The sequence below is a fragment of the Ruditapes philippinarum genome, unplaced genomic scaffold (genome assembly GCF_026571515.1).
Source record: "Ruditapes philippinarum isolate M1 unplaced genomic scaffold, ASM2657151v2 ctg1304_1_1_1_1, whole genome shotgun sequence".
NCBI lineage: Eukaryota > Metazoa > Mollusca > Bivalvia > Venerida > Veneridae > Ruditapes > Ruditapes philippinarum.
The window spans coordinates 18,787-31,477 of record NW_026866090.1 but is presented as its reverse complement, the minus strand read 5'-3'; the positions used below and the strand labels follow the sequence as shown (position 1 = coordinate 31,477).

At 34.0% G+C, this 12,691-nt stretch overlaps 1 protein-coding gene across 1 annotated transcript; it reads right to left on the bottom strand.

Annotated features, from left to right (window-relative positions):
- On the bottom strand, window positions 1–12,658 carry LOC132731282 (uncharacterized). Its single transcript, XM_060717435.1, has 6 exons — window positions 12,503–12,658; window positions 11,900–12,010; window positions 8,832–9,126; window positions 760–926; window positions 322–399; window positions 1–133 (listed from the first exon to the last, which is right to left on the bottom strand). The coding sequence occupies exons 1-6, from the start codon at window positions 12,561–12,563 to the stop codon at window positions 126–128; spliced, it is 720 nt and encodes a 239-aa protein (XP_060573418.1). The 5' UTR covers window positions 12,564–12,658; the 3' UTR covers window positions 1–125.
- Between the last annotated feature and the right edge of the window lie 33 nt (window positions 12,659–12,691).

Below are 12,691 nucleotides of genomic sequence, written 5' to 3'. Positions count from 1 at the left end.
TAATGGTACATTCACTTTTATTCCACAAGAAGTTATATAATTAATGTTGTTTTTTTGTGTATATACATGTATTTGCGGTTGTGGAACAACAAGGTAGGACGAAAATTATTCCATCTTGTACATCTTTAATTCTCTGAAAAAGAAAAGAAATAATTTACATTTCCCTTTAGTGTTAACCATGGCAAAAGATCACACGAAAGATCAAGATCAAAGACCAAGAGGAAAAAAACAAAACAGTTGCCAGTAAATTTCGTTTTTTTTTCCCAAAACACGAGATTTTCGTGCATTTATAAGAACTATTTATAGAATTGTTATACTAACCGACGCATGTGTATTTATTTATTCCGTCGACACACACTTCACAATGACTGCATGGGTTAACGTCACACTCGTTTAGGCCTGAAATTTTAAAATACATTTTTTGTATCAAAATTGATGGCTTTTCCTCAATTACCAATTTGTTCACTCCTAATCAGAGGGGTGAGACAGTTTATCAATGGACTCAATAAAAGGGATCAGTTGTCAGAGAGACATTACGCCTCGCCGACCCCAGGATTACTTTCAAAATTATTGTAAACAGAAAGTAAATAGTTTATATATTAATGTTAACCGAATGCAGTTTGATATACAGAATGTAAACAATGCACTTTGTATTTATTCTTATGACAAACATTTAACATTTGTTCGTTGGATTTATTTCAAATTTAGAAAATCTTAGTAGTAGCCAATCATTTACTAAGTTTAATGTGACGTCAATACCTTTTGGAAATCTCCAGCTAGCATCCGTGTACCATGCAGTCCCGAAGCTCACGCCCTTGATTTCCATTAGTGACGGAGTCTCTGTAAAGGAGATAAAACCATCGGTTCCAACAACGTTTCCTCGTCCAACAGCAATGGTAGTTTTATTCCAAGAAACCCAGAAATCCCTGTGATATGCATGAAACTTACATGTATATAGATCTTAAAATAACTTCATCTAAACTTTAAAATACGAGCATTAGCATAACACAGTAAAGTCATTTGACCTCATATTTATAATATTTCGGTCAATATTTTCTGACAGTATTTTTTGTACACTTATTCCTGCTTTCGTCTTTCCAATATTTCAAGCAAAGGACAAGAAATTCTTAATTAGTTAACAGCGGATTGGCCTACAATGGACACATTTTCCATATGTATTTCAAATATTGATAAAAGCAATTGGAATGCATCATTTGGATAGTCTTAGAAAATAAAATGTTGATAAAGTTGTAAGTGATTTAGTATGAACATTTATACCACGAATACTAATATATTACTGTCATGAAACAAACTAATAATTATAATAGACAGGACTGATTTTGAGAGTTTGGCTCTCTATAAGATGCATAAGAAGCATTTTGTAGTACAAGTATGGAACAGAATTAATGCATTTATTCCATCTTGCTTTATGATATCGGAACTTACATTATGCTTGCTTCTATACTTCTTTATGACAATGAAATCCTGCGTTTTGCTGAATTCAATCATGCCTTATGATTACTGAATGCACTTTCATGTAATTGCAACCTTGTGTGTTCCCTACTAAACCATCAAACTCACATATTTTAATATGCTATATGTTTAATTGCATCTTTTTTTAAGGACAACGTATTATGTTTGGTGTTTAAGATAACATTCTTTATAACTATATGTAACATGGTAGTTGTATCTTTAATTTGCTATAAATCTGCCACTTATATTGTTGACATTATGTCAAAATAAACTATTAATTTTGATCAATAATTGGCGAATTTGATGCGTCTTAGCATTCATATGCTTCAATATATTCACTGATTACAAATATAATGCAATACATGATCACTGCGCATCGACAACGAAGATGACAACGATAGCGATATTATAGTCGCATGTGACAGTACGCACTAAGCAGTTGGCAGTAAGCATAATGCGAGTTGCAATAATTTGTGTTCATATTATGACAGCAGGTGTCGCTTTGTCGGTACATCCCGTTATTTTCCGGATGATCCCGTATTTTGGCACGTGGAGTACAAAGTTACGTCCACTTTATATAGGGGCGTATACAGAACAGTGTTAGTTGGGGACTGACCAATAGCACAAATGTATGTGAATGTGGTGTGTCGTATAGCTGGTTGCACAGGCTAATGAGTCGAATGTGGTGGTGTGTGCGGGATGTCTGATCTATAATCAGACACACATATGCCCAACATTTGAGCCGCGTCACGACAAAACAAACATAATGGGTTTGCGACCAACATGGATCCAGACCAGCCTGCGCGTCCGCACAGTCTGATCAGGATCCATGCTGTTCGCTTTCCAACTCTTTTACAAGTAGAGAAACTGGTAGCGAACAGCCTGGATCCTGATCAGACTGCGCGGACGCGCAGGCTGGTCTGAATCCATGCTGGTCGCAAACCCATTTTGTTGGTTTTGTCGTGACGCGGCTCATTTGTAATTGACTATGCACGTGTTACAAAAATAAACAACTTCCTTCTTTCCTTATTATACATGTATATTTTAATGCGTTACATACCTATTTGCCACTACTAGTGACTCTGAGACATTTATTAAGTTAAAAGGCCAATAATTTTTGCTTTTTAATGTCCAAGTCATTAGATACGACCTTCGCAGTACCTAGGCAGGTGCTAGACAATTTGATGACAGCATAATATGTTTTGGTAAGGGAGTACACTAAGAAGACTATTGCATGAAACTGACACGTATATATTCCACGTATATTTGGGGGTAGGTGCAGCCCTTAAGCCATGGCCTGAAACCGCCACTGACTGTACGTGTAACTGCCCCATTGCATCACTTTTTACGAGCATATTTTTTTCTATTAGACTGTATACATATATAAAATTATATTGCATAATCCTTTACTACTTGTATTTATATTCTTTCAACTGCAATGTATGTATTAAACGCTTAGTACGTATTTATATATACATGTACGCGGTATCTATACGGAAAATTCCGATGATAGGCGAATCGTGGAAACAATTCCGTTGACATCGATAACAGAGTTCTCGCCCCTTAACAGTACATAGTTTTAATTGTTTATCATAATGTAAGATGATCAAACATTATCCACAAAGCCTCAGACACCGAGCTTTATTAAGCATAAACACTGCATAATGGATATAAGCGAAAGCTAATAGTAATCACGCCATGCGAGCTATAAGTCATATTTTAAAAAATCCATCAGGGAACATTAAATAGTTAATTTTAATTGACTTATACATAAAAGTAATACAAAAAAACTAAACCGTAAATGGTTTGTATAGAGCATGAAGAAAGGTAGCTTATGCATAAAGGTATATGACGTTAACATTTTAGTATTCCAAATGGCTTGTTCCAGTTTATTAGTTATCACTCAATGAAAGAATTGGTGACTACGAAATGTTTGAATGAAATAACGAAAAATGGAAACCAGCATAATGCAAAGTTTAAATATCATAAAGCAAGATGGAATCAAGCATAATGCAAGTTCTAATGTCATGTAGCAAGATAGAATTAAGCATAATGCAAGTTCCAATGTCATCAAGCAAGATGGAATCAAGCATAATGCAAGTTCCAATGTCATCAAGCAAGATGAAATTAAGCATAATGCAAGTTCCAATGTCATCAAGCAAGATAGAATAAATGCATTAATTCTGTTCCATATACAAGTGGTATCTTGGTGTATTTTACCTATTTAAGGTTTGCTGAATCCGATAAAGGTGGATACCAAATTGAAAAACTTGATCTTGACCATTGAAATGGCCATTTAAAATGACTACTAAAATGGCCGCCAAATTTCTTTATCAGAAATGGATGATATATCAAATAAAACTTTTAAGGAAAGGAAAAGCCTGAAATTTGACACAAAGCATGTTAAAAACAAATTAGATAAATAAGATAATAACAAATAAGGCATTTAAACATAAGAGACTAGAATGTAAGAGATCAAATTTCTAGAAAGTCCCTACTCCTTTGAACCATCGCTATATTTAGGGTTTACGCAGCGAACACTACACTCTTCCCTGCCTTTTTTGCTAGATATAGAGTTTTATGTATTTTATCTTTCACTTTATGCAAGCATATAGAGTGGCTACTCAGATTCCTACTTATATTTGCACAGCGTGCGTATGTGAGGGGGTTAAAACGTGTGCATGCAAAATATACATTAATTAAAGGCACCTTTCTTGAGTACTCTTGGGTTTTGGTGTTCGTTTTTCTGTTATCGGCTGTAGTCTTCGTTCTTCTGTTATCGGTTCTCGTCGCATTTCTCTGTTGTCAGTTCTTCGTTATTGGTCGTGACTTTCGTTCTACTGTAAGTTCTCGTCGCAGTTCTCTTGTTCTTCTGTTATTGGTCGTGATCTTCGTTCTTCTGTAATCGGTCCTGGTCTCAGTTCTTTTGTTGTCTGATGTTCTGTTATCGGTCCTTTCTCTGCTTTTATGTTATCGGTCGCCGTCTTCGTTCTTGTATTATCAGTTCTCGTCTTCATTCTTCTGCGTTCTTCTGTCATCGGTTCTCGTCTCTATTTTTCTGTAATGAGTCTTGGTCTCCGTTTTCTTGTTAATTCTTTTGTCATCGCTTCCTGTCTGTTATTCTGTTATCGGTCATTGTCTCTATTTTTCTGTTATTAATTCTTGTCTCCGATGTCTTGTTGTCAGTTCTTCTGTAATCGGTCCCTGTCACTGTTCTTCTGTTATTGGTCCTCGTCTCTGTTCGTTTGTTGGCAGTTCTTCTGTTATCGGTCCCTGTCACTGTTCTTCTGTTATTGTTCCTTGTCTCTGTTCGTTTGTTTGCAGTTCTTCTGTTATCGGTCCCTGTCACTGTTCTTCTGTTATTGTTCCTTGTCTCTGTTCGCTTGTTGTCAGTTCTTATGTTATCGGTCCCTGTCACTCCCTGTTCTTCTGTTATCGGTCGACGTTTCTGTTCGTTTGTTGGCAGTTCTTCTGTCATCGGTTCTCGTCTGTATTTTCTGTAATCAGTCTTGGTCTCCGTTTTTCTTGTTATCATTGCTTCTGTGATCGGTACTAGTCTCTATTTTTCTGTTATTAATCCTCGTCTCCGTTGTTTTGTTGTCAGTTCATCTGTTATCGGTCCATGTCTCTGTTCGCTTGGTGTCAGTTCTTGTGTCCGTTCTTCCTTCTGTTATCGGTCGTCGTCTTCGGTCTTGTACTTTTGGTACTTGTTTCCTGTTCCGTTAAGGTCTTCTCTTGTATCTATCGTTGCCGTCATGCTGTGTGGATGTCCTGGTTTTATCAGTCTTGTAGTGGAGTAGCGGGGGATCGAACTCACGACCCCTTGATTTGTTGACAGACAGTGTTACCACTGCACCATAGCGCCCGCTCTGAATAATAACCATTTTTGAAAGTCCTTTATACATTAAATACTATTTCAATGGCTAACAAAGGGTGTATTACAATTATATTTTAACACCTCTACTATGTAGCCAACCCACGTGACTTTTATATATGGTCAAAGAAAATATTACTCGATTTAAGTAATATTTTTATAGATAACATTGCTATTACTTTAAGAAATCCTGGAAATTGATTGGAGGGTAGCCGGAATTCTAATGTATATCGAATGATGTGATAATGTTCTTGTAGAATTTTTTCAAAACTGTGACTGAATTCCAAAATTTTCGAGAGCTGCCATGGTATAGCAAGCACACGTAGCAATATCCATGCTTTAGACATTTTATGACTCGATGAAAATATGGTGTTGTTATTGTTGTTGTTGTTTTTAACTTTAACTTTAAATTTCAAATTAAATCGTCACTTATTTCTAAACAAGATGGTAAACATTTGTTGTTTTCTGTATTTTTGTTAAGAATGTGATAAAGTATACACTTCTAAGTTTAAGTCGACTTTTTAATATTATCGATTATCCATCTTATACCTTAATGTAGTTATAATCGAATCTAAAAAATGAATTATGCAGATATTATTTTCGGCGGAAAACAACAAATACAAACAAAACAACACACAAAAAACTTACATGCAGCATACAAGTGTAATGTTCACAATGTGCTGAAAACGGCTCTTTTTTTAATTTCAACATTTCAGCAAGTGACACATTTTATAAAAGAATGGGACAGAAACGTTTTTGTAACCATTTAAAAAGTATGATTGTAAATTTGTAAGTTGGATATTTTTTACCTAGTTTGCTCAACACTCAATTAACACATTTTTATATATAAACCTGGGGTACAGAATATAGACAGAAAACTACTTTCATAGATTGAGATAGAGCCATAATGTCGTAGATATTTGGGTTACAAAAATGTTTGACCCTGATAATGTTTTAAGAAGGATAAACATATTACAAGCTTATATTCTTAAAATTTTGTACTGCCTTATTATTTCATTTTTTTTAATACGTGTAATTATGTAATTATTATGTCTTAAGTTAGTTTCTGGAGAAAATTCTTAATATTTTATTTTATAGATAAATCTTATAATGTGTCACATGTCGCCTTTAAAAAGATTTTGTGGTGATTTTGCGCATACTTAATCCCGCTTTTGCATGTTGGAACAACAATATTTTATTTGTTTGTATACGCAGCCTAATTGCTTATTTTGTATAGTCTTATTTTATTTACCTGTCAATTATGAATACAATACAGCACTCATTGAAATATTACATTCCACTCCGATTTCGTTAGAATATAAAGATATTTGTTTGTTTGTGTGTAAGATGAAATTTTATTTTATCGAGTGGGCTTTAAAAACAGTAGTCCCACGAGTGGCGTAGCAAAAATAAAATTGAGTTACCACATGGGGAAAATCTTAAGAAAGTAGTTTCGTCATTGGAAAGTGTGAAATTATATTTTGATAATTTTCACTGTGAAATTATCAAATATAATTTTCACGGATAAATCAGTAATCCACTGAAAAGCATAAAATAAAAAACTATAAAACTAACGTTATTGAAAGTCATATCTGCTAAAAATGTAAACGTTATCCGCAGTAGCACAGCCGGTTACGTGATTGACTGATGTGTGAGAGGTCTATGGTTCGATTTCTACTGTTGCCTTTTTTAAGACCTACTGTTTTTTGGGTTTTTTTTGTTGTTTTTTTCTTTTGGGGGAGGGGTGCAGTATATTTTTAAAACACTTTTTGTCTTGGTTTGTGTTGTGTTTATGGCATTGGAATGGTATTTTTGACATTTCAAAATAATCTTTCAATAATAATTTTAAACCATAAATACCATAATAAGTGCAAAATATATGAAAACAAAATGAACAACTTAAAAAAATTGCTACAAAGATTGCTACAAATAATTTTGAAAATTACGGAACACCTGAAGTGACATTTTCCACACTTTCTCCCGGAATTAAATTTGTTTTTACGAGATAATAATTCCCAATTAGAAATATTATTTCATTTTAACGAAATATAAAATCTTAATTACGAAATATTGATTCGTTATTACGAAGTATTATTTCGTAATTACGAAATATAAATTTGTTATTACGAAATATTTATTTTTTGGTAATATTTATAAAGAAGGATTTGAATTTGAGTTTATTGTTAAATATAAGTCAAGTAAACAAAACATAAAAAGTGATTTTTTTCAATCTTAGTCTTATACCTTAACGCGCTAGTAAAACAGTACTGTAAATAACTGTTAATTGAGCCATTAGGCTTATAATCGTTATATTTGGTGGCCAATCTCATTAAATCAGATCATATTGAATAATCATTTGATTTTGACAAGAATAATTAATTGCATCATATTGTATCATAGTTTTAATGACCTATTTTAGTTTTTTTAAGCGGCCATTTTAAATTGACCTTTTGAAGGTGAAGGTCAATTTTATTTTCTTGGTATCCACCCTCATCGTCTTCAGTATACCCATATTAGGTTAAAACACTCAAGATATTACTTGTACTATAAAATGCCTCTAGCATTCATATTTTCTTAAAATCAGTCTTAAATATTATTTCGTAGTTTGTTGTAATGTGTAATACAAAATACTATCGAAGTAACTATTTAATGTATTACAACCCCGCCATTATAGACCAATTCACTTTAAATCATTAGATCAACATCAAGAATCTGTTATTTTCGTAAATAAATGTTATTGCTAAAATTGTATGATCAAATCATATATGAAATTAAATCTATGGAAGATTATTGTTATATTATATCATATCATATCATATCATATTATATTATAATTTACCAGCTATATTAATCTTTTCCGGACTGCATATATTCCAAACAAGAATTAAAATGGATGAAAAATTGTTTAATGTATCAATCATTCAGTCTCGACCGAAGATGAACATAAAGCAAAATAAAATCCCTTTTTACAGTAGACATATCTAGAATGTCTTGATACCATTCATTTACTTGTTTTAACCCTGAAAGTGCTCTAACCGAAAGCGTTAAGCCTTTGCCAACAGTATAGAGCCAGGCCAGCCTGCACATCCGTGCAGTCTGACCAGGCTCTATACTGTTGGCTGACAAACTTTAAATATTCAAATTGATATCCCTAAAATTGATAATGAACAGTTTCAAAAATGGAAGTGGGACAAGTTGATTTAAAATATTCAGCATGTTAAGGGTTAAACAGGCGAGTGGGATGTTTTCACCAGAGGTGTTTGTAAAAGTCCGTCAAGAGCTAATGCATATTTCAAATTTAAATAATTTTTCAGAGAGGGTCACAGATAGAAAGGTTGCCGATTTTGCATGCATTTTGCTAAACGAAATGTGATTTGATATAGAAATATAAGAGGGAGTCTACATATAAGCCCTAGGAAGCGTACATGACGCCATTTCGATCCCTCTGATTACTGCAGCAGGATTAAGATATATAATTCATTACCTGAATTCATAATCGCTTAATAAACCTTCGATATCAACCCTTTCCGATCTCCCGCTGTGATAAATTTCAGTTCGGCTGCCTCCCCATCCGGCGATATATATGACGTAATTATCATCTGACGTTTCGAAGACATCTGTTGTCGTCTGCAGTAGAATGTGAGCGTCCCTTTCGGTCCTTACTGAAAACTTCAAGTTGTTCAGAGGACGTAAGCACTGATTGTACAGTTTTGGCTGATTCGTTTCGAACTGAGCCCGTTCGTTAGAAGAGCCCTCCTCAACTTCAATAATGCCACCATCTTGAATAAGGAAAAAAATGTAGATAGGACAATAAACTATATAATATAGGACGGAAAATCGTTGTAGTTAGTTGCGCTAGAACATGTGTTTACAAGACAAGGGTCATTGGTGATGAAATGTGTCGCCTTATGATAGTCAATTGCATGTTGCAGAGCTCTACTTTGTAGCAGGAGACCCAAGCATCATTAACAGGACAAAATACATTTTTATTCAAGGCCCATAACTCGGCTGAAAATGCTTCAACCGGTAAACACGTGTAATATGTGCAAGTAGTTGAGCTAGTGTAGTTGAGCTACCAATCTATCCTGTATTGATTCAGTAGTATAAGAAAGGTAGTCCGGATAAATTTTAAAAATTTAAATCGTTAAAGGGACATTACTCTGACAATAATCATAAAATCGAAAACATTTGATGAGATACACAACTAGACATAGTATTGATTATTCCTGTAAAGTTTTGATGAAAATGCACTAGTTTCTGAAGGGAAGTCAAAACAAGTAGTTGTCAACACAAAAAAAACAACACTTTTTTAATGAGGGGCCATAACTCTGCCAAAAATCTTTTAAATGGAAACCCGTGTAATATGCGCAAGCACTTGAGCTACAGATCAATCCTGTTAAGTTTCATTGAAATTGCTTCAGTGGCAGTAGTAGTCCAATAAAATCATTGAAGGGACATTACTCTGACAAAAATCACTGAACCGGAAAATGCCGACGACATTTACAACTAGACTTGGTACTGATTATTCCTGTAAAGTTTGGAAGAAATTGCACCAGTAGTATCTGAGAAGTAATCCAGACAAGTTTTGTGACAGACAGGCAGACAGACGACGGATAAGTGATCCTATATGTCGCCACTAAGTACTTGTAAAGGTTAGCCTGTAATGAAATGTTAATCAAATTGTCAACTCATGATAAAAATGATTGCAGTAATTTGACATTTTTCACTGCTTTACAAGCAGTTTTTGACCTTTTTACCTGCGTGTATTTATGTCGTTGATTTAATTTAACTGCGTAAATGAATTTCAAAACCGTTGAAGATTTAAAATCAAAGGGCTGCAAGCTCTGTGGTATTTTCTGATCTTTGCAAACTAAATCGTACTGTATATCTGTTTATTTTATATATTTTAATTCATCTTACAGGACACCGAGATGCAGCGACTGCGTTTTGATTTTTTACTATAACAGTTTGAGTTTGATACATACGGAATTTTGAATAACTAAAATTGCATCAAAAAATCATTTATGGTCATTTTTTTATGACAGCCATAATTTATCCTTGCGTGGCTTTCTACCTAAAAAAAGACACTTAAAATGTATATATTCCACTACTCGACAGTCAGATTTATTTGTGTACTACGCTCTGAAGTATTCCGTTATCGACATCCCTAAAGATAGCATTTTCATTGATTAAAATGATATTCATCCGCGTAATTTGTGATAGTGCATTTATTGACAATTCTATAAGCCAACGCTACTTTTTAACTTTGAAAGCGTTGTAATTTGTTGCATAGTTGTAACAAAATAAAAGTATTTCTTTCTTTAATATCGCTAGCTTTAAGCTGTTTTTAGAACTACTTGTTGTTAGGATTGTCGTGAAATTCTGTGTCAGAGATCAAATGTCAGCATTGTATTTCCTGATCTGCGATCAGAAAATACAAAAACGAGGTAATTTTCCTCCGATTTACGGTTGCAGACTGATGAATCACAGGCGTAGGGATACTGACTAAAATAGTTCAGGTTAAACAGTACAGTCCAGCCAACACATGAATTGCAAAAGTAATTAACATAATATAACTTATTTTCACACTCAGTGTCAGAATGTAATTAAAAATGTACTATTCTAATTATAGGTTATTATGATAATTATCATGCCAATTATGCCATTAGCATTGAGTTTCCGGGATATGTTATTTAACATGAATGAATTAAAAAGCCTTGTGTACTTTGAGGATCTCATACGAGTTTTATCGTAACCGATATCAACCCGGAAGTAGATAGATACTTTTTTCCTCCAGAGATGAAGAGCGTGAAAATACATAGAAACTTATTATATGCAGGATTACAAAAAAAAAGTATTACATGATATTTATATACGTAAGTTAAATAAGTGCGCCTAAATCATGTTAACTTATAAATTTAAAAGTAAACAGTCCATTACGTGTATACTTGTTATTATGGTTATAAAACCCGAAAGACCAAAATGCCAACCTGTTGACATAAAGTCGGACTTGGTTATAATTCTACATCAGTGTGCGTTTCTATATTGATAATGATTTTCAGCTATATTTTTTCAAACAAAGGTTTACTCAAATTGACTTTACATCTAAAATCACGTGGTTGAACTACTTTCAATCCGCATTAAGTCCGTGATTATTGTAAATAATCGTGGAAGAGTTCCGATTGGCGTTATGAAAGTGTTACAATACCACCAAACTACGCTGGCGCAAGAAATTACCACCAAACTACGCTGGCGCAAGAAATTACCACCAAACTACGCTGGCGCAAGAAATTACCACCAAACTACACTGGCGCAAGAAATTACCACCAAACTACACTGGCGCAAGAAATTGCCACTAAACTACGCTGGCGCAAGAAATTACCACCAAACCACGCTGGCGCAAGAGTTTAAATTGATGTGCGTTTCACTTACTCGTTACCAAGTCAAAATTTTCTTTTGACATGCATAAAGTTCTTCTAAAATATTCTTTAGCTTTTTTTAGATTATACGATAAGCGTAATGTACATGTACATGAATAAAAACATTTAGTACCTTCACAATGTTCGCCTGAATACCCGTTCCGACACTCGCATACATAACCATTGTTGTCTTCTGTACACGTGCCGCTGTTGAGACACGGGTATGAGCTGCACAAATCCGTACCTATACAGAAAACACGTGTTCTTTAGAATTATCTGCATAAACATGTATAATTAAAACTATGTAGCTTTTTTATTATTAAAAACACATTGAACAAAGAAACTTCCGCCGTCGGATGTATTATATTTTTAACGAATTTTAAGTTTATATAAACATGCAAGAATAAGTCTGCATGCGTGTTGCGTCGCTTTTTAATATGTTCACACTCAAATATTCATGAATAAATGTCCCGAAAAAAATCGCTAGAAATTGTTAGGTAGTGTTTTATATTTAACATCAACTAAAATGTTTCCAAACCTGATGGAGCCGGAAGTAACTTACCTTTGTCGCAAGTATCGAGCCAGGTCAGGCTACATTTCTGGCCCTTTGCAGTTGGTATCTCAATTTTAATAATATGATATTAAAATTCATTACACTTCAAATGGACTCTCATAAGATAAAAATCTTGGCAAATCCATTACTCAAATTAAGCAGACGAAGAACTAAAAGACTTACCGGATGCTCCAGTCATATACACGAGAAATATACACAATGACAGCACGTGCACCTTATCCATTGTTAAACAATTTGGTGAAATACTTCTCCCCACTTTTCCTTTATATACTGTATGTAATTTTGGTCAAAGCATGTTTCAAATGTCAGTTAAACATCACATTCACACACGCATAAAGTTCAAACAGCAGA

What these genes read in the sequence shown, in the direction of transcription:
- LOC132731282 (XM_060717435.1), bottom strand. Translation starts at nt 12,563, where the DNA reads ATGGATAAGGTGCACGTGCTGTCATTGTGTATATTTCTCGTGTATATG. An exon ending in GTATATGACTGGAGCATCCG is followed by an intron (nt 12,011 to 12,502) that starts GTAAGTCTTTTA and finishes TTTTCTGTATAG; the next exon opens with GTACGGATTTGTGCAGCTCA. An exon ending in TAGCTGGAGATTTCCAAAAG is followed by an intron (nt 400 to 759) that starts GTATTGACGTCA and finishes TTAAAATTTCAG; the next exon opens with GCCTAAACGAGTGTGACGTT.